At 50.9% G+C, this 21,816-nt stretch overlaps 4 protein-coding genes and 1 pseudogene across 4 annotated transcripts; 1 reads left to right on the top strand and 4 right to left on the bottom strand.

The window, feature by feature from the left end:
- Positions 1-134: 134 nt before the first annotated feature.
- Positions 135-4,209, bottom strand: SAPIO_CDS0277 (uncharacterized protein; the record flags this gene model as incomplete). Its single annotated transcript, XM_016783096.1, has 4 exons — positions 135-654; positions 1,603-2,670; positions 3,267-3,291; positions 3,855-4,209. 4 exons carry the CDS (start codon positions 4,207-4,209, stop codon positions 135-137), a joined length of 1,968 nt encoding a protein of 655 aa, XP_016646729.1.
- A 761-nt stretch (positions 4,210-4,970) lies between these two features.
- On the bottom strand, positions 4,971-6,764 carry SAPIO_CDS0276 (Demethylmenaquinone methyltransferase; the record flags this gene model as incomplete). The annotated part of the gene is made up of 9 exons (XM_016783095.1): positions 4,971-5,022; positions 5,105-5,187; positions 5,263-5,599; positions 5,814-5,933; positions 6,001-6,041; positions 6,119-6,185; positions 6,236-6,277; positions 6,535-6,569; positions 6,651-6,764. 9 exons carry the CDS (start codon positions 6,762-6,764, stop codon positions 4,971-4,973), a joined length of 891 nt encoding a protein of 296 aa, XP_016646728.1.
- A 1,438-nt stretch (positions 6,765-8,202) lies between these two features.
- On the bottom strand, positions 8,203-12,828 carry SAPIO_CDS0275 (uncharacterized protein; the record flags this gene model as incomplete). Its single annotated transcript, XM_016783094.1, has 9 exons — positions 8,203-9,013; positions 9,329-9,587; positions 9,792-10,095; positions 10,164-10,185; positions 10,639-10,694; positions 11,464-12,091; positions 12,154-12,307; positions 12,383-12,551; positions 12,628-12,828. 9 exons carry the CDS (start codon positions 12,826-12,828, stop codon positions 8,203-8,205), a joined length of 2,604 nt encoding a protein of 867 aa, XP_016646727.1.
- A 915-nt stretch (positions 12,829-13,743) lies between these two features.
- Positions 13,744-15,006, bottom strand: SAPIO_CDS0274 (annotated as a pseudogene; the record flags this gene model as incomplete).
- A 696-nt stretch (positions 15,007-15,702) lies between these two features.
- Positions 15,703-20,218, top strand: SAPIO_CDS0273 (Uncharacterized protein C11D3.15; the record flags this gene model as incomplete). The annotated part of the gene is made up of 9 exons (XM_016783093.1): positions 15,703-15,871; positions 15,942-16,025; positions 16,108-16,752; positions 16,813-17,048; positions 17,115-17,969; positions 18,028-18,412; positions 18,480-18,689; positions 18,773-19,647; positions 19,706-20,218. 9 exons carry the CDS (start codon positions 15,703-15,705, stop codon positions 20,216-20,218), a joined length of 3,972 nt encoding a protein of 1,323 aa, XP_016646726.1.
- Positions 20,219-21,816: the final 1,598 nt, after the last annotated feature.

The raw sequence follows: 21,816 nt of genomic DNA, 5'->3' as shown, positions 1-21,816 counted from the left end.
ACTATCTTATCCTACATCAACTAAGGCGCGTGCCGGACGTAGAGTCAGAGTCGGCGACTTCCAACAATCTCGAGTCCATGGTCTGATAGTATCACTGGAGGAACCTTCCCAACAAACCACGAGTGCTTAAAACTTCAAATCTTCATGACAGGCAACTTCAAGATATCCGAGGGCACATCATCCCAGAGAGCGTATCCATCCTCACCCAAATCAGATCCAATCTCATTGCCCTTGAGTTTGACAACAAACGCATCGCCAGCGAAAGCCCGCTCCCTTCCATAAATGGCCACTGGGAAGTTTCGATTCTCGGGCAGCGATTCAAGGTCGAAGGAATAGAAGAGAACGTACAACCCATTACAGCTGTCGAGGGGCTGCTTTTCGAGTCTGAAAGTCTCCACGTCTCGCCATTGCCATGCTTGCGGTGTCTTCCAAAAGTCTCGGAAGTCGGGTATGTGGCCCCAAAAACAATCTGGCCCATCCTCCACTCCATCGGTTGTTGTCGTGAGAGAGAGAAGGTGCGGCTTGGACCGATCGGCTGGAAATCTGATGCCCGTGATGGTTACCAGCGAAGGGGGCGGTCGTTGTGTTTGCGGTTGGGCAAAGAAGGATCGAACATAGTTCCACATATCGATGATCCTAGTCGTTTGAGGTTGTCTAATTATACCACAGATCGGTTAGCAAGTCAGTGACGGGAAAAGAGGTGAAACAAAAACGCTTACAGCGTGATCAGAAGTGTCCCCGAACGTATGTTTGCCGCGTGTTGTCGAGGGATGGAGATGAGGCGAGAGTCGATGTGCCGAAAGGACGGCATGATTTACCCCTCTCGGACCATGGGGCGTCAGTCAATGAACCGCGAGACAGCAGTGTGTTATTGGTCGCCACGTATTATCCATCGAACAAGTCAGGTGTAACACAAAACCGAGTGCCCCGGGTGGTTGATCTTCGTATCGATGGTTATTGACCTTTTCTGTTTCTTCCGACGCGAAGCTAGTTTCGGGTCCTGTATATTCATGATGATCGGGCCGTTGAGCTTTTCATCAAGATACAAGCCGAACACCAACCAGAATCTGCCACTGTAGCCGGAAAAATGGTGCCACTCGAGACATCGAAAGAAAAAGGAGAGGGAGAAAGACAGAAGAGAGAGAAAATAAATCAACAGAAAAGAAACGAAAACACGATAAGGGAAAAACAAAGAAAAGGCCGCCATTGCATTTACAATCGTACATCATCCACACTAGGTTCATCGGAACCCTCAAGCCTTGTTATGCCCTCCAGCTCAGACAAGCCCACTGTGCACTTTCGCCCCAGGATGGGCCGGCGGTACCGTTCCATCGCCTCCGTATTTCTCCTGGGCTGGCGGTAACTATAAAGCTGCCCGGTAATCGATCGTTCGCACGGGCGTTCAGGACTCGCGCATCCATAAAGGCTTTCCACTGCTTCCCAAACGGACTGTTGCAACTGCCCAACCAGATGTACGTCTGGAGCTTAAATGTCCAGTGTCGAACTCCATCGTTCGGCCGGACAGTCATCTCATAATCGCAAAAGCAGCAGGGGCACGACCGAATGCAATTTTGGAAACTGAGCAAATTGCGGAAAGCTGACCGAACCCTGGCCCTTCGTGCACCAGGAGGCACAGCACGCGATCCGACGAAATCAAGTAAATCAGTATCTGGAAAGAGGCGGGCGTTCAGCTCCGGAAGATCCATGTGCGGACAGATGTGAATCTGTGACTGGGCGAGGACGGACCGGAGTTTCGCTTTGGTGACTGGCGGACCCCAAACGATGTAGATTGCACTCAAGTAGAGATTATTGTCCAGGATCTTCACTTTGAACTGGCGCCGAAACCCCCATTCGTGCCCCTCCGTCGCGGAGTCATAGTCCAGGTCGTCACTGAAGATTGAAGGCCAGAGAGTCAGATTCTCCATTGCCTCGGCGGCAGCTTCTCCCCCTTCTGAGAGGATGAAGCATTCCCCGACTCGTGCATTGTCCAAAATCGGATCCTTCCACCCAAGGGAAACTGTTCTCGTTTGGTCCCTTTCGAGCACATGGGGAGGCAACCCGTAGGCCTCGCCGTACAAGTGACGATTCATGACGAGGTGGGCCAGCGGATATGACAGGCAGAAATCGTCATCAAACAGACTGCGATGCCAGTCACCACCTCGTTTCGCCTCTCCTACTTTCCACTGGTACAAGTGTCGAATTTGAGTGTCGAACGAAGCTCCATCGCTGATATAATCCGTCAAAGACACCGAGAACTCTGCTAGGCCCTGCGTGCTCTGAGCGACGCTCTCGACATAATCATGCTCTAATTGGCAACGTCCATGCTCTTGATTCTTCCAGTCGGCCTCGAGGGATGGGTCAAACCGCCCGAGCTTCTGACACAGGTGGCAGTAAAAGCGCCCAGGAGCGTCCCTCTCGAGGAAGGTAAGAAATTCCGCGGTTTCTTCCTCTGACAGTTTTGGCAGTTCGCCTCCAGGATAGAGAGTGGCGAGGAAATCCTTGCTAGTGAGCGCAAAAGCCACGCGCGAAGTTGTGGGCAAGAAGTCTCGGACCATAAAAACAAGTTCCGGGGGCAGCTTGTATGGGCCATGGCGGGCCGCATTGGCGTCGTCGCCGGGTCCTGTCGCCGGGGAGTGGTTCTCATCAAGTTCCATCGTTTCTTGGCTGGATCTGTCGATTGGATGGTGATGATTTTGTTATGTTGAAACAGCTTTTGGGAGAGCGGTTGTGATGAAGAAGAAGAGACTTTGGAAAGTAGAAAGAGAGGTCGCTGAAAGGGGAAGAAAGGGATGTGGGATGGAGAAGACACTTTGGAAAGTGGAAGGAGATGTTGCCGAAGAGGGAAGAAAAGGTTCGGAGATGGAGGAGAGGTTTTGGAAGGTGGAAGGTGAAGAGGGAAGAAATGTTTGAGGACGAAGGGGAAGATGGCTCTTTTATCCCCTAGACGATCAGACTTTTGGAATCCAGTGGAGGTGGCGTCGACTGGAGGAAGAGATTTTTGGAATAATGATAGTGGAGGAAGATCGCCATGGTATTGTGTCTAGAGGCTGGAGATGGCACTACTGGTGAATCAAGTGAATGAGAGGACGCGATATCTCAATCACAAGCTCAGGGACTGGCCGATTGCTGAAAATCACAAGCAAGGCTAGCAGTCGCACGGGACCGGAGCGGCCCCACCCCGGACTTCAGCACAAGAGACAGCACTAAGTCGACAATGCTGCAACTTAGTAGGCACATGAAGCCCACGTGTGGTTCATGGGTCTTACCGGGTGACTGGTAGGCTGGGTGTTTCTAAGGTCACTGGAGTAGAACTGGCCATGCTCCGGGACATGGGTGACGGATCAACTCGACGCCATTTTTTTATACGCCAGACCAAACGGAAGTCTCTCGTCGTCAACTCCCTGACACTAGGTGGTAGTCTTTACCGTCCCCGACCGGCCGCTGAAAGGCAATGCCAGCCACGGGGGATGCCGTCGATACGGGGATTATGTCAACGCCAACTCTGTGGTAGGCGCCGAGAGGGTGCTGCGGCACTGGGAAACTCAACGAAGTTACTTACTTTGGAAGGCTAAAACACAGTGGAGCTGATGGACACTATAGTTTATTCTACTCCAGTTGTCAATATATTGCCATTCAATTTGTTTCCTTTTCCAGCTAGTCAACTTTAGATATCCTGGCACACCCATCACACGCAACTAGCCAACGTTCCTCTTATGCCATCTCGAGATACAGAGCTACACAAGACCCTCTCCATGAGCTCCCCGATCACGAACAGCCCTCTTTACCAACCATGGCAACGACCTCCCAGATATGCCCATCCAGATCTGTCCAACTCCTTGAATACATCCCCATACCCTCACCATGCCCCTCCAAAACAAAAGGATCCTTCTCCCCGCCAGCTCCTACAGCCTTCTCCAACGCGACGTCCACCTCCTCCTTTGTCTTCACCGAGTACGAATACAATGCCTGGGTGGCTTTCTTGGGATCCGCCACGTCCGAGCTCGGACGGATAAACTCCTTGAAGCGCGGAACGGTGTGGATCATGAGGGCCACTTTATCGTTGGGGGCGGGGAGCGTGAAACTGACGGATTTTTCGTCGGACCAAACCGGCAAATGCACGAAACCAATGGCTTTGTAAAAGGCTGTTGCGGCTCCGAGGTCGTTGGTGTAGAGGTTGAGGAAGAACGTGGGAGAGTCGGTAGAAGACATCTTGAATAAGGTGGTTTCTAATTGATTATGTTTCAAAGGAACGTTTGCAGTTGCCTTGGTATAGAACACCGATGGAGATTTGAAATGGTCTGGTGGTTTGCGGAATTCCGAAGTATAATGGCTGAGGACTCGAGGACAATCACTCTATTTATACTCGAAACTTTCATCGTTCATGTTTCTTGTCACCAAAGGCAAACGCGAACCGCCGTGAATCCTATTGATGATATCCCTATTGTTTCCTCACAGTCATGAACACATTCCTCCTTCGTCAATAGAAAACCGACAATCAACGCCCGAAAACGCCACGCCAGGCAACCGTCGTCTTGGCAATACACCTTTCAACGCTAAGTTCAGTAATCAAGCCGACCCATTCGGTCAGCAAACTTTCTTGATACAGTCCGAGGCCGATGTGGAATCAGCCAGGCTTGTCACCGCTCGCCAATGAAAATCAACTGCCAAGCTTCCTCGTCCTTGAAATATTGCAGTTGTGTCGTAAGCTTGCATGGGAGCGATGCTTTCTGCGGATGAGAGAGATTCCCAGCTAACCCACCGCAACACTCCATACTGATGTGCGTAGTCCTAACTGCGATCAGTAGTGCTAGATGCGAGATTATCCCTAAATGACCGACATGGATGCCTAGGGCAATAGCACAGTTATGTCATGAGATTTTGTTTCTGTTATGCTATGCTCAATCATCAAAATGCAGCAACCTCAAGATTCTTCCCTCCACTGTGGTTGTTCATTCCCCACAATCCTCGTTCTAAGTCTCAGCCTCTGCGTCCTCCAGTGGTTTCTGCGCCGCCATAAAGGCCCTGGAATCCAGAGCAATATTATCAACTTTTGTTCCCGAATCATTATAATTAGGAGGGGAGAGGGGCAGGGGGCTGTTCTTACAGCTCGACGTAAGAGTGGATCTTCGGGTCTGTCAGTTCCTTTCGGACATTCATTATGTACAGCTGAGCATCCTCGTATCCCCACTACTTTCAGTTAGCATTTCATAAGAAGAACAAAGGGTAGCGTGTCTTCCAATCAAGCGAGAAGTTTTAACCTACCCCCAAGAGTTCGGTCAAGCCACGAATAGAGAAGCCCTCGAGACCCTGCAGCAGAAACTGACGATTCCAGGCGCCCCAGCTCTTGAGTGTTGGGTCCTTGGGCCATGTGCCGATGGGGACCTTGATCCGACGCTCCCGGATGTTGACGTAGCCTGCATCTCTAAACACGTCTGGCATGGTCTCGCAGATGCCAAACGTCTTGCCCGTCTGCGCGCCGACTTGCTTGAAAACCTCTACCCACTGGACCAAGGCGGCGTCTGGCTTGATGGTGCCGTCCTCTGAGCGTGCGATGCTCGAGTACTCTCCATGCTCGACCCAGACACCGGGTTTTAGATGTCTTTGTTGGTGTTAGAATTGAAACGGTCTTGGTCTCCGAAGGAGGTTGAGGTTGGTAGTAGAGAAATGGGATGGGGAAAGAGAAAAAAAAAAAAAAGGTTCTGCCTTGCCGAGGATAGACGAACCTCAAGACCTTCCTATGGAACTCAACCTAGTCGGGTATACATCCTGCCATGGCTCGAATGTGGATATAATCGAAGTGATTTTCGGGGTACGTAAAATCCTTGGTGATGTCGTCAACCTCGAATTTACAATTTGGCGGGACAAAGGGAGGTTGGATGGGAGAGAGGTCCACGCCAATCACCTCGGCGGAGGGGTGTTCATCGGCGAACTCTCTACAGACAGGCTGCTTGTTAGAAGGTCATCGCTAGAAGATCTTCATTTTGACGCAAAGTTGCTTACATTGCCCAGGCTCCCGTACCGCAACCAAGATCGAGAACACGCTAATATGCCGTCAGCGAGCGTCTCTCACGTTATGAAAAGCGACCGGACGAGAATCCGGTTTCCATTCGTCACTCACCTGGACATTATCGGCCACCGGCGCTAAGGTCAGCTTGTTGTCGAGGACGATTTTGTACATTTCGTGTCTGAAGCTCGTAAGCCGTTGAGCAGAAGGCAGAAAGGACGGGAGACTTACGATAGATCCTCTGCCTCCTGCTGTCTCTCGTCGTTTGGCGCCCTGGAAAACGTGTTAGACGACCACACCATCGGTCAAGCCACAGAGGCCAATTGAGAACGGAATGCAAGGGAACAATCACCAATATGCGCCATCTTGGTATGCGTGATATCGACGCCCATTCTCCCATTTGTAGGCAAGAATAGATGATCTGAGAGATGTCGTGTCCGTCACCAAGCTAGATCGTATACAATTGTTTAGTTGCCAACGGCCGATCTTGAGCCTTACTCCGCACTGAATTGAATGTATATTGGACTTACGACGAGGCGTAGGTTGACTCTGCATCTGCGGTGTCCTAAACATGGGGCAGATTTAGAAGATGTTCCTTTTGTGCGCAGGCCTTGCGGGGGGCAGGGGCATGGCAGGTTGCACGAACCACTTCAATCGGGACAGCGATGTTCCCGGGCTCTGCTGCGCCGGGGGACGAAGCGGCGGCTGGCGACTTGGGCGAGGCCGTCCCGGCCGATTTGGGAGACTTTGAATCACTCATCGTTCTTGTTAACTCTTTCTTTGTGCGACGGGGCTCGGCCGAGAAGGGCAAGGGGAGTGTGACAAGAGTGACAAGAGGGAAACCGAGGCAGGAAATGTATTTAAAGGGCTGCCAAGAAAAACATCGGATGGTACCACATCACGAAACGAGGGTGCCCGCCCGCCTGCCCCTGCGGTGGTTCAGGCATGCATGCCATGTCGAGGTTGGCTGATGTGTTTGAACTTTGCACCCATCAGTGCTCTCGGTTTGTTTCTCAATCTCCTTTGCTTCATTCTAAGCATTCAATGTCGCCTTTTTTTCCTTGATTCTAAATCTCCTAGATCTGCTAGTCGCCGCACCCAAATGCTTCGCACTCCTCTGTTGCTCCTCTCCTCAACGCCTATCTCCGAAGCCCCCTTGATCCTAAGAACCTAGCGCGACATTAACCCCCCCACGGCACGGCCCTTCAGGCCGCAGTAGCGCCATCTCTTTTAAACCTCAGGAGCGCTAGGAACTCCTTTCCGTCCTCCGCGAAACCGCTAAGACGATCGTGGACGGGGTCCAGCAGTATCACGCAAATACTAGCTAGGTGGCATTTGCGCGATGGACTATTTCCGGACGAGCCCTTTTCTGGACGAGTAGCCGAGGCGGGAATATCAATATGCATCCCCGGAACTAACTTTGGACACTCTGATCTCATCTGGATGGCGAAAACACCATAATACATACATAATTCAGTACCAACTCACGGCTCTCTCTCCCAAGCACTATCCGGGGTTCGTATTCCCCCCTCATCGTGGTCGTTCTCATTACGTAGTTGCAAGTTGTGGGTGATCACGATTGGCTTGCTTTTGCTTGGCGAAGAGGGGCAGGCGACAGGGATGAATTATGGACGACCTGGCCCAGGCCGGTGTGTCGCTGCTGTTTGGCTCGGGCGGCGTTTGGCATCTCGGGTAGCACACCGGTTTGGTATTCCGTTTTACAAGTCTATATTCTCAGTAGGTTCATTTTTAGCCCTTTAGGAGATATACCTTATTGAAGAACCGGCAAAAGGCTCGCGTTGTCTAGGTATATTCATAGGGCGCTCACTAACATTTCGCGTCGACGCTCCTTCAATAGGACATGTCCGCGAGTGTAATTAGTCTACTGGCGACTGACACATGTCCGCCACCAACACCAACTTCACGCAACCAGGTTCCCTCTCTCAGCCTCTCCATCCCTCTTTCAGGAAGCATTGAAGATGATTTCCCACCAGGGAAGTAATGATTCAGGAAGTTCCATATTGGGCCTCTCCGGTTGTTGCAGTTTTTGCTCGTGAGTTCTATGTCCCGAGATACGCCCTAGAGCGTAAAACTTGCCACAGGATGCAATTCGTTGGCCTTGGGGATGTGGGGACAGAGAACAAGACACCTGGATATTTTACGCCTAAGTGAGATAATGTATACGAAGTGGTAAGTGATTAATTATTTCCCAGGGAGACTTCCCATTCTGTTGACGGATCACGAAAATCGAATGCAATATCATCCACGCACCCAAACCAACCTGTCGTTGAGGATACGCCCTGGCCCATCCGGAATGTATCTCCCAAAAACATCGAGTACATCTCGTCAAGGGAAATGCCAAGATCAGGCTGTTGAAAGACTGACCCAGGAATTGCCGAGTGCGACGGTTGGCTTTCATTACTACCAGTGAAGACTGGATTCCTTGGTGCGAAAAATGCTTTGACGGTAGCAGAAACCAACGTCTCAAGTGCATCACGGCAGCCTGCAGCTGCCGGGAATCTCTCAGTTAACACCGCGAGGGTTGTTGCACAGGTCTGAGCGCTGTTAACGATTTCCTCGGGTGCATGCGCATTCCTCAGCTCGTCGGAATTCCAAATAGTATAGATGAGGGTCAGGCCGGCCACAAAGAGGCGCTGAGCCCATAGCCAGGCCATATCCAGCCTGCGCTCCCTCTGCAAAGACCGAATGCAGGATATTAATTTGACCGCTGCGCCGAAAGATACCCGAAGCGATTCGATGCTTGGCTCCGGCATCACCGGGGTTGGCCGATGAAGTAGCATTAGAGTGTTGTTATAGATTGCATCCCACCAGCTTGCGAATGCATAAATACTTTCCGGATGAGCATTTTGCAAAGGCGGAATGGATGCCCTCCACTCCTCTAATCGAGGCTTGATGTCCTCTATCCAGAGCGCATAATCTGGTCGTGGGAACGCCAGCGAGGTCCATTTCTGGTGGCGGTAAAGCACGTGCTTTATTTCGGACTCCAATCTATCCAGTTTCGTTAGGTGATTGGCCACTTCTTGAGAATGGGAATCGACGGGCGATTCAATTGTTGACGGCGAGTCAGGGAATCTGACATCGATGCTTTGCTCCTCAAGGCTGAACGGCCGCCCCAGTGTGATTACAAGGAGCCTATCCAGGTGATATGTTGCCCAAAACAGCCGCCGTCGCTCGTCTAGTTGCGTCCGGTCCAGGCTTAAGACAGCATCCGTCTCCCAATGAAGGCCGATGTGGATGCTAATTCTAAGGGCCAAACCCGCTAGCAGCCATAGGCTCCCCTTCGAGGGGGAGAGTGAGACGTACTGAGCGAGGAGTAGGATGTTGCGCAATGTTTCCGTGTCACTTTCGGAGTAGCTAATGGCGGAGTCGAGGTATTGGATCGCAGAGTGATAACATCCTTCGCTTTCTCTACCAGCCGATCCGCTCTGGAGCCCGCAGAGGCTGATGGCAAACACCATAAATGACACAAATAGGTCCTTTCGCGCAGCTCTCGACAGCGTGGCGGAGTTGTCCCCTGAGGCGAGATATGCCGCTTGCACAGACGCGAGGATATCGGCACGGTCTATGATAGGGAACAGTGGCGTCCGACATTGAAAATACACGTCCACGAGGTGCGTAGCAACGTGTGGCGGTGGTAGAGACGATTTGATCTCTGTTGAACAAACTGCGAGGCAGTGGTCACTGGTAGGTGCAATAGAAGACGGAGGCCAGCTGCAGCCTACAGATGCCAGGACAACTTTGGCTAGAGCAACACCGCTCGACGTACCCAGGAAGCGAGGTTGGTCGGCAGGTTCCAGCACTACCAGGGCTAAAGATTTAACGAGATCATGTTGGTCTTGACTGCTGGAATCGGGCACGGGCACAGCGCCGGGGGTGTCCGTGTCGGCGGTATGTTGGCCTCCGGGCGTGCGGGAACGGAGCTCATGCAATTCTTTCTTGAGCCGCTCCACCTGCGCCTCGAGATTCTCAAAGTAGTTTCGGGGAACTTCCTGCCTTTTCACAGAGTTGTAGCTCATGCAAACCACCTTGGCTGCCTCGCAGTTTGAGCACTGTGGATACGTGAGATCGCACTTGGTTTTGTAGATTAGTGATGTGAATCAGGTTATGGGACCCCAAGGACAACGGGGCTTGTTCTTACTTTTTGTTTTCTCCTCCGGCATCTAGAGCCGGTTAGTATGAGGTTTGTAAGGCTCTTCCAGAAAGGGGTCTGTTAGAGGGGGTGCTATTTCTTACCTCTGGCACGCAACCGCGCTCCTAGATAACCGGGGATGACGTGGACTGGGAATTCCCTCCATGATTCTAAACAACGGTATTCTTCTTTTACTAGATTATTACAACATAACCTGCGTGGGACGTCCGAGAAAAGACTGCATGAAAATAGCAAGAAGAGAAGGTCCAAAACGCGGGGAAACTGGGCCCTTTATGCAAGATCCATGTCGGTTAATAATGTCGGAATTGAGCTTTCCCTTATTCGAAATAGTGCACATGGGGATCCTCACAGCCCCTGAGTTCTTATCAGGAGTGGAGAAGAACATCATCGCCAGATCCGTGTATTCCATTTAATTCGTTCCATGCTTCGCTCCCCTCCAACTTAAGGGATGGATTCATCATACGCTATCGCAGTATCGTGGTCGACAAACTGGTAGAGGAAGGAGAAAAGCACTGCGCTCTGAAAGTAAAATCAGAGCGTTGGGCCTCCATGGCTCCAACAAAAAAGGCATGCTTATTAGGCCTGACGAAAACGATAAATACGGGTCAAGTGCGGTATCCTGTTAAACATCTTATTTGATTCCTCCTGACTACTTTGCTGAGAGAGCGAGTGAGCAGCTGCTCTGATGTATCCTACATTCCTCGAAGCATATTATAGCGTATATCTGTATAGAGGGGATCTGTCTCCAAGGTCTGACAATTCCTGCTCGGTGTATTTAGATCGAATTTCATCCTCGGTTTTTCGGGATCTGTTTCTGTTGATGAGCCAGAACGCCGCCTCCAAACCAATGGCAATGAGGATTCCTGCTGCCAAAACGCCTAGGGACGTTCCATATCCAGTCGGATATGCGGGAGCCTCACGTGTAAGGAACATGAAGCTTCCAAGTACACCACCGATATTCCCGATGGTATTAAAGAATGCGATCCCAACAGCCCGCCGGCTTGCTGGAGTAAGATTGTTCGCCGTCCACTTCGAAACTCATTAGCACACCGTACGGTCTGATAGTCACCAAGGGAGCCAAGGGGGAAAGAGGGAGGAAAGAGGGAGAGAGACTCACAGTGCTAATTGCAGGATTTACGGGGAACAGTCCAATGCATACTAGAAACACGGCGAAGTAGGAAGGCCCTACATGATCGGCGGTGTGTGCTCCGTATGACATGATTACCTCGAGTGTGTGTCAGCCTCAGGAGTCATGGATGGTGAAAATACTGGATAGTAAGTAACGTACTGCGTATCCAATGATAAAGATCATCCAAGGAATTACAACGAATGGCATCCGTTTGAAGAATCGATCGGAAATCTTCGATGACACGATGGTGGATAAAGCGCCGACGAGATAGGGAGGTGCGGTAAGGAGCTGGGCGTTGCGGTTTTTGAATCCCATTCCTTTAATAATGGCTGGCATCGTGAGTTTGACACCGTAGCCTGCCGTGATATTCACGAATAATAGGAGGCTAGTGCCGTAGAGCTTCCAATCTAGGAGAGTTGCGCGAAGCACCTTCCAGGTTGCCTGGTTAGATCTTTTACCGAACTCTCCGCCGTCCTGGATAAACTGCTGGATCTCCAGATATCTGACTTCTTCTGGCGTGAGCCATTTCGACAGCCGCGGTGAGTCGAGAAGTAAAAAGAAGCACATGACACCTAGGACGACAGTTCCAATGCCTTCGAGGAGAAAGATCCATCTCCATCCAGCATAGCCACCAACACCGTCCATGCCTGCAATAGCGGCTGCGAGTAACCCAGAGAAGGCCGAGGCGAGGGCACTCGTGAGATATAGATACGCAATACGCGTGGATAATTCTTGCGCGCGATACCAGGTGCTGCTGATGTAGATTGCAGCGGGGTAGAATCCGGCCCTATTATTATGGTTCGATTAATCGCGACCCTGAGCCGCTTGAGTGGAAAAGGCAAAACTCACTCAAAGAGGCCGAGGAGGAGCCTGCAAGCCACGAGGCCGGCATAATTTTGAACAACGCCAGTAAGGGTCATGACAATACCCCAACAAGTCACGATAATCCCGATGTACTGTGAGGGCCTCGTAAATTTCTTTAAAATCATGTTGCTAGGAACCTCTATCATCGGTTGTCAGCACCTGAGCTGTAGCTTCAAATCACGTACCCCCAACTGCCATAAGTAAATGAACGTACCGAATCCGACGTATGTCACAAATAGGATGGAAAGTGCAGTGTTGTATTGCACGCCTGTCAAGCCGAGATCCTCAGAAAGTCCCTCGATATTGGCGTTGCCGATATTAGTGCGGTCCAGGTTGGAGATGAGGTACAAAATGGCAAGCATCGGAGCTAGGCGGATATCGATCTTGAACACAGATGTAATAATTAGGTTAGCCGAGGGTTCCTCGTTCCTTTTATATGGGGAGCAGGGACAGACACACACGATGGACCAATTTCTTTCGCCTTTCCTCACCAAAGTTGACGTAGAACTCTTCATCTTCGGCGTCTAAGCCAAGGACTCGAATCTCACCTATCTGAACCACCTTCTCGAGTTTTTCGTCGATGACAGAGGGATTGTCATGTTCAGGGGCGGTTTGAATCTGGTCAGAACTACCCTTTCTCTGGGTCGTGGGGGACTGCATGGCGGCTGGCCGAATTGGTTCTGACACTCTATGGGTTGCCTTAGGAATAGAGATGACATCTTGCCAGCATTAACATGGGACAGCTGAGGCTTATTATAGAAACACCGACTACATGGTCCCTGGCTGATGGTTGATGAGGTCTACACTTCGCATCTACGCCGCGCGGCGGGTGCACGAGACCTCAACTCTAACATTCGGGGGATGTGAGCCGAGATACGCACTACCCCGCTGTAATCGGTGATAGCCGACTCAACAGAGCGCGGTAGAAGGAGATAATCGGACTCGCCCGAACATTTGGACGAGACTCAGCGAATAAGATGATCCCTGTTATCATGAAAGTGGAGAAAAATCAGGGATCTTGGACTCCGCTAGCGACCAGCTAGATCTCAAGAGGAAGAAGTTAACTCTGGTTAATAATCGTCTTGCATCCTCAAAGACTACGATGTCCGAAGCACTGGATAAGCTGTTTAGGGTCGTTACACTGATGGGTAATATCAATTCAGGGAAAGCTTCCAGAGACGGAGTTTGCATCCTGCCATTGCTGCCATGAGCACACTGTAGGTCCGCACGCATTCCTCCACATCTTATTTACCGTCTGCTTCGAGGTAATGATCAATTCCAAATTATTGTAACATTCTTGCCATTTTACAGGACCACAAAAACTCATCTACAGCTTGATGTAATTATTCGGAGAGTTGAGAAAAATATATTGTTTTCAATCTACCCTACAGGAGGGAGCGGGATTCTAGGGAGATGTTTTTGGAGAGGCGTTCGTTGCTATATTGAAAGCACTCAGGCAATTCCGTGTCCTCCCAAGCACCACCGCATATCAACTTTGCAACACCCGGCGCACAAGAGAAGATTCTTGCCATCCCTGCCATCTAGTTAGTATCACTATTCCACATACTATATATATTAAGGAGAGCAAGTAAAGAGTGACCGACCGTGACCGTTAAATCCAGCACATATCCATTGACCATCGAGGCCAGTGATCTTGCCGATCCAGGGGACGGCGTCCGATGACTTGGCGATGATGCCGGTCCATGCCCTGTCGAAACCTTCGCCTTGACATTTCTGCCCAACTTTGGCGTATTTAGGAAACACGGTGTTGACCGTTTTCAATGCATCTCGCGCAATCTCTCTGTTATGTCCTCCATCATCGGAGCCAAACATTTCATCTCTGGTCTTTTGACTCAGGTTTGGGTTTGTCCTTGATGCGCCGACAACTATCATCCCGTCGCCCTGTCGCTGAATAAGAGAATAGAAGTGATGCAGTGAGAAACGTAGCGAGTACGTCGAGGGAAGAATATTCGACCCCGACAATGCACTGTTGGGAACGATTGAGTGTGCCTGTGCCATGTTTGGTGTGATGGCGCCTTGAAGCTGTGGAAGGAGAAAGGGCGCGTAGGCATTTGTGCAGTGAACGACGGTGTGCGCTGCAATCGTGCCCCGAGGTGTATGTACGTCCCATTTGGACACTTTTGATGGTGTTACTGATTTCACCGGACAGTGCGTCCAAAGTCTCGCCCCCTTCTCAATATCAAAAGCTAGAAGCCATTGCGCAAGCTTTCCGGGGTGAATCGACGCCGCTGGCCATTCATAGGCTGAAACTGCGCCCTGGACCCCCGTAGCCTTGCTCGCCTGCTCTCCCTCGTGGAACCGGACATGGCTGACGTCTCCCCCAGACCCATGATACTCCTGAAAGCTTCTAGCCTCAAGAGCGGAAAATTCAGGGGTCATGCACACATCAAACGTCGTTGTGAAGTTGAAATCACAGGCCGTGCCATTCTCCTCGACGAACGCCGCAACACGCTCCAGGACCATCTTCTCATTCTCGATGATCTTGCGCGCTTGCTCGGGTCCGTGCATGGCGGCATACGTTGAAAACCCGCGGAAAGCGTCAGGGCGAACATGTCCAGCGTTTCTGCTGCTGGCGCCAGATGCAGCTTCACGGGCTTCAACAATCACGATCTCCGCTCCGGGGACACCCTCCTTGATCAAAGAGAAGGCTGTGAGTGCACCCGAGATGCCAGACCCAATTATTACATATTTCGAAGTATGTGGCACGGTGGAAGCGCTGTTGACATTTAGGTACGGAAAGCCTCGCGTTGTGATGTGCCAAAGTGAGAGACCAGGCGAAGGTGTCGGCAGTGAAGGGCGGCGTTGGCTCGGCGACATGACTTCACTGAGTGGAGAAATAGATTGTTTACATATATAGCTGAACCCTGAGTTTCTTTGAGCTCGGAAGGGGGGAGGGAAAAAATAGATAAAACAGAGAGAATTTATGGCATCTTTTTTTAAACCCTCTAGGGAAAGAAAGGATCCCCATTGAGAAAATCAAGTTTATAATTGTGTGAAATGTGAGACCACAAATGATCCGATCCTCCGCGTCGAAGACTGTCACACATCCTCCATTCTCCCAGACCCGGACGCGTGGTTAAGCACAAAGCAATACGAGTGCGTTGGTAGATTTGAATGATCGGGGCGAGCGCGGGTATCGAAACTGAAAACCTAGGACTTATCCGATAGACTATCTTCCTTGCAATCACCTAATTCGGTATTTGCCTCTACCCCTTGCGAAGTTCATCGGACTCGTGTGAAGTGCGTCGGGCTCGTGCGAAAATGGATCGGACTCGTGCGAACTACACCGCTCGGGCATACGGGATCAAAGAGCGTGTGATAACGGCGACGGATAACTTCCGAAGAGCCGGGAAATCTGTAAAAGTGCATCCCAGTTATTAACAAGCAAATGGGCATTCATCGAGTTCTTCATGGGTGAGTAGCATGCTTTAAAGCGACCCTTGTCTCCCTGTCGGGGTATCATTGACCAATCCATTCTTGACAAGTTCTGAAATTTGCTCAGGAAAAGACAAGATGGCCGTCGGCGGCGCATTCGACGAACTCAAGCCTAAGAGCATCGAGATTGCCATAGATCGCGGAGGTACCTTTACAGATGTTTGGGCAAAAGTGCCTGGGCGCTCTGACATTGTCATCAAACTACTCTCTGTCAATCCCGAGTCGTATGACGATGCGCCAGCCGAAGGTAGGAAGGGGCCCTAATCACTTTTTCGAATCATACTTTCCGATGAGCTAGCTTTCCTAACTGTGTCCAGGGATTCGTCGTGTCCTGGAATTGGCCACCGGCCAGACTATACTCCGATCGGAGTTACTACCTAAAGAATTGATCAGATCAATTCGTATGGGAACCACTGTAGCCACTAATGGTTTGTTGTCTGAGTCTCCCATCTCCTTCAGTGAAACTCTCTAATTCTGCGGCAGCTCTCCTGGAACGAAAAGGAACACGGCACGCTCTCGTCGTTACGGAAGGTTTCCGTGATGTCCTCGAGATTGGCTACCAGACCCGCCCAAAACTTTTCGCCTTGGGCATTCGTAAGCCGGAATTACTCTATGACCACGTTTGTGAAATCTCGGAGAGAATTGCTTTTGAAGGCTTCACCGAGGACTCTCGGTTCGGCCGCGAGGATACACCGGGAACACTGGTTCGTGGAGTTACAGGGGATCTTCTCCGCATTCTCAAACCACTCGACGAGACGGAAGTCCGAAACAAGTTGGCTCTTATTCGAGAGAAGGGGATTGATACTCTCGCCATCTGCCTCGCACATTCGTATCTCTATCCCAACCATGAGCTCCGCGTCGCAGAGATTGCTGCCGAACTTGGCTTCCAGTACATTTCGATTTCCTCCAGCGTCGCGGGCGGTATGGTCAAAATGATCCCGCGCGGCAGTTCTGCCGTAGCAGATGCTTATTTAACCCCCAAGATCAAAGAATACGTGACGGGCTTCTCGCGCAGATTTCAGGGCGGAAACCTTGATGGCGTGAACTGTCAGTTCATGCAAAGCGATGGAGGCCTCACTAGCTACGACAAATTCAATGGTCTTCGCGGAATTCTGAGTGGCCCCGCAGGTTTGTTCCCCCAATTCAACCACCGATGACAAGGTTTTCCCATTATTTACTCCCCAATAGGTGGTGTTGTGGGCTTCGCGAGAACATCATATGACGGGAAAACGCCCTTGATCGGCTTTGACATGGGTGGCACATCAACAGATGTTAGTCGATTCGGCGGAAACTACGAGCATGTTTTTGAGACGACGACGGCGGGAGTCTCTCTTCAGAGTCCCCAGCTAGACATTAACACCGTCGCCGCCGGAGGCGGCAGCATCTTGTCTTGGTCAAACGGGCTTTTCAAGGTCGGACCAGAGGTGAGAAAATTACTTCTTCAACCTCCTACTGCCACTACTGCTGCTTCTCACTGACGACATGGATAGAGTGCAGGAGCCCACCCTGGGCCTGCCGCTTACCGCAAAGGCGGCCCGTTAACAGTCACCGATGCAAATCTGTATCTCGGACGAATAATCCCCTCTTTCTTCCCATCAATCTTTGGCCCGGACGAGAATCTCCCTTTGGATACAGAGATTGTCGCTCAAAAATTTGAGGAGCTGACCCGCGCCATTAATGCGGAGACTGGGCGATCGATGACACCACAGGAAGTGGCTTACGGGTTCCTCGACGTCGCAAATGAGGGCATGTGCCGACCCATTCGTGCCATTACTGAAGCGCGTGGCTTTGAGACGAGTCAGCATCAGTTGGCTGTCTTCGGTGGTGCGGGAGGCCAGCATGCCTGTGAAATCGCCTCCAGACTGGGCATCAGACGAGTCATTCTCCACAAGTACTCAAGCATTCTTTCCGCCTACGGAATGGCCCTCGCCGAGGTTGTCCAGGAGGCCCAGGAACCTAGTAGCGAAATATTGTCCGACAAGACGTTGCCAAAGGTTCAGGAGAGGATAGATGCCCTGAAAGAGACTGTCAGAAAAAGCCTTGTATCCCAGGGGATACCTCTGAAGGCGATCGTCTTCGAGTCGTTTTTGAACCTGCGATACCACGGGACTAATACCAATTTCATGATTCAGCAACCCGCGGATGGAGACTGGCGGGCGCTCCTTGAGGCCACCCATCTAAGGGAGCTATCGTTCTCTTTCTCGCAAGACCACAAGGTCATTATCGACGACATTCGTGTTCGCGGCATTGGGAAGGGCGACAACACTACCGCAGACTCTGATGCTTTGGCTAAGGAATTGGCGGAATCAGCGTTCTCCTGCACGAAATCTGTCCACACAAAATTGGTGAGAGTGCTCCCATTCCGCAACGCATATATGTCCGCGCTAATTATTATCTTTATAGAGCTCGGTGTTCTTCTCCGGAAAGCTCGTAGATGCGAAGGTTTATAAGCTCGACGAAATCCCCACGGGGAGCGTCGTACACGGTCCGGCAATTGTGATTGACAATACTCAGACCATTGTTGTCGTCCCTGGAGCGGAGGCAAAGATTTTATCTTCGCATGTGGTGATTGAGATGCCGAGCGCCCACCTTAAGGACTGTAATGACGACGAAGTCAATGTTGTCGATCCTATCAAGCTCAGCGTTTTCTCTCACCGGTTCATGAGCATTGCAGAGCAGATGGGTCTTACTCTCCAGAAGACCAGTATCTCTCTAAACATCAAGGAGCGCTTAGATTTCAGCTGTGCCGTCTTCGGTCCTGAAGGCGACCTTGTCGCAAATGCGCCGCGTATGACAATCATATTAGTCCCCTCCCCCAGCACTGACATATCGCTGACATATATCTATCGTTCTAGATGTCCCTGTCCATCTCGGTAGTATGAGTTATGCCGTCAAGTATCAACATGAGAGACATAAAGGCAACCTGAGACCTGGGGATGTTCTCGTGTCGAACCATCCGGAGGCCGGCGGAACACATCTACCAGACATTACTGTTATTACACCCGTATTTGAAAGTGACGGAAAAACCATTTGCTTCTACACAGCATCTCGTGGGCACCATACAGGTAAGTTATTGGGCAATATGCTCCTCTAGCACACATTCAGGACATATTCTCAGTTTAAATGATCGACTGACTGCATTCGTAAGATATCGGAGGGCTCCACGGTACTTCAATGCCGTCCAATTCCACCTATCTATGGCAGGAAGGTGCCTTGATTGAGTCCTTCTTTCTCGTCAGGGACGGTCACTTTGATGAGGAGGGAATCGTCAATATTCTCACCGAGCCTGGGAAATACCCCGGGGTTACCCCGTCGCGCAAGATCCACGAGAACCTCTCTGATCTGAAAGCCCAAATCGCGGCAAATGCGAAGGGGGCCCAACTCATTGACAGCCTAATGGAAGAGTACGGACGGAACATGGTGCATTTCAACATGACGGAAATCCAGAAAAACGCCGAGTTGGCCGTTCGGAACTTTCTCAAACAAATAAGGGCACAGAGGGGCGCCGTCACTCTCCGTGCCACTGAAGGGATGGATAACGGCGCCATCATGAAAGTGGCAATTTCAATCGACGAAGACGGCACGGCTACCTTTGATTTCACAGGGACGTCAAATGAGATGCACTCCAACATGAATGCGCCTGTTGCAATCACGTACTCAGCCATCATATATATCCTGCGGCTCCTCATTGGCAGCGACATTCCTCTCAACCAAGGCTGTCTGGCTCCTACAAAGGTCATCATTCCCAAGGGCTGTTTCTTGAATCCAACAGTTGGATCGGCAGTCTCCTGCGGCAACACTCACACTAGCCAAAGACTTGCGGAGTTACTGATCAAGGCCTTCGATGCCGCCGCAGCATCGCAGGGCTGCATGAATTGCTTTGCATTCTTCGACAAGTCTGGTAATGACATTGACGGAACCCCCCTCCCTGGCTACGGGTACAAGTACGGTGAAACGATTTGCGGTGGCGAAGGAGCTGGCCCTACTTGGCACGGAGCGTCCGCGGTGCAAATTCATATGACGGTAAGAACACGATATGATGCTCCTATTATTGGCCCTATAAAGCTAACGTCGGGAACAGAACACGCGCACGACTGATATCGAACTTCTTGAGAGGCGTCTACCCATCTTGATCCGGGAGTTTTCTATCCGTCGAAGCAGCGGCGGGAGGGGCAAATTCAACGGCGGGGATGGGATCGTACGCGTTTGGGAGTGCCGGGTTCCCCTCACCTTCTCCATCATCACCGAACGACGAGTACGGCCGCCGTTTGGCATGCATGGCGGCGAGGACGGACAGGCTGGGGTGAACTTCTGGGCCAAGAAGCAGGAAGATGGAAGCCACAAAATCATTTTTCTTGGCCCTCGGGGCCTCGTGGAAATGGAGACTGGTGACCAATGTATTGTGTGGACTCCTGGCGGCGGTGGATGGGGCACGCCTATTGAGGGAGCGAATGGTGTTGCAAACGGGGTCGACAGTGCTGGCTCGGGGAAGACAGAGGTAGATGGAAAGAGGGTTGACGATGATATAGAGCAATATCCGAGGGCTAGCGGGAGTTACCATAAGTTCATGTCTGAACAATTGGCGGCATCATAAGGGAATAGATTTATAAACTAGAATATAATCATTTTGTCGCTATCAGTTTCAGATGGCGATAATTTTCTCTTGTACCGGTTTTCTAAAGAGACAGTCAACCAAGTGAGCACTCAGTTCCTTACGAGGTGGGTATGGAGAGTGCCCTTGCTTTGAGTCTTAGCAGGCCGTCTGTTAGACGACAGGCACGCTCTTCTGTTTCCGGACCCATGGGCTGAGATCCGGGGCCAGTTCCATGAGATTTTTTATAGGCCTACAGCGGTTTCCAACCTGAAGGACGATCTGCCAGCCTCTGCCAATCTACTCCTGGATAACATGAAGTGTATTGGATCTCAAAGGCAATATAGTACTAACTTTTCGCTCTCGTGGACAACTGCCTCGCTAGATGTTTATCGTAGGGGATCAATCATTATCCAGCGCCTTTGCATTAGCAATTTGGGTCTGGTGGCTCCGGTCTGAGTTGGGCTTTCTCCTCCTACCTGGTATTTCCGTTTTCCAATTTTGGGTTTGATGGGTTCCATTTAGAAAGCCACGATGGATACGCATGAGCCTAAAAGAAGAACGAGTACTTTTGTGCATTTCCTCTCCTGCCTCTTAACAATAGCAGGCTTTTTCTCTCAATGAATGTATTTGCCTCATCCATTCGTCTAAAAGACGGCCGGTGAGGTCTTTATCCTTGTAGATTTGTAGCTAGATATTTGCGAATTTGGCCCCGAAAAGAATCAAGAGAGATCACGCCTCGGGCGATCTACTGTGAACATATGATAATCATTCCTATTCTTCCGGTAGCAGCCAACCACCCTCTCTGTCCTCCGAGAAAAACTCCCCCAACTTGTCTAAACTATAGAATCCGGCGAGATCCAGGCCAAACACGAGGCCCCGTTGGTTCCCTTGGACTGTTGCAGGTACTGGTGACTGTTCACAGCCCCCGGCATCTGGCTATTGGACGCTAACTTCGTACAGGTGGTCTTAATAGAGTTCTCCAGGGCTTTTAAGCAACCTTCGAAGTCAAACGTAGGGCTAAGGTGAGTGTCTCGAGCATTGCGAATTTGCGATCCTCAACACTAACCTTATCGACGGCATTTCCAAGAGTGCCAGCGGTAAGATCCTCAGGAAGGTATTACGAGACAAGTGCAAAAATGAAGGGGTAGTGAGACAGCCAGCCAAACTGTAGTTCGATAAGCACCACGGAACCTGACCGACGATCATGGACCTCGGCACCGATGCTGCATTGCGGTTGAGACAAGGAGGGGATTGTAGAACTGGTGCTTAGCAGACGAACGGATCAGTCTAATAGACAGTTCGTGTCTGGAATGCCCAGAGTAGGGGTAGATGACAGAATATTATAAGTGTTGAAAAAAAGCAGCGGTGGTAGCAATGATGGCTGAGAACCAGTACCGCAGCCGGGACATCTACGGGATTAGCGCTTAAAATTATGCGGTGGGTAATTCGAAGGGTGGACAGATTCGGACCCAGATTCCGGAAGATATTAATTTAGCTCGATCCCCCCTGCCGTGAAACTTCAACCAAACACGCTGATCCATGGCTTAACCTCACCGAGCTCCTCCTCGAATGTCTAGGGACAGACAGCAACGACAGCA

The sequence above is a fragment of the Scedosporium apiospermum genome, assembly GCF_000732125.1.
Source record: "Scedosporium apiospermum strain IHEM 14462 chromosome Unknown SEQ_SAPIO_0011, whole genome shotgun sequence".
NCBI classification, from domain to species: Eukaryota; Fungi; Ascomycota; class Sordariomycetes; order Microascales; family Microascaceae; genus Scedosporium; species Scedosporium apiospermum.
The sequence above is the reverse complement of the archived record's forward strand: the minus strand, read 5'-3'. Positions and strand labels throughout refer to the sequence as shown.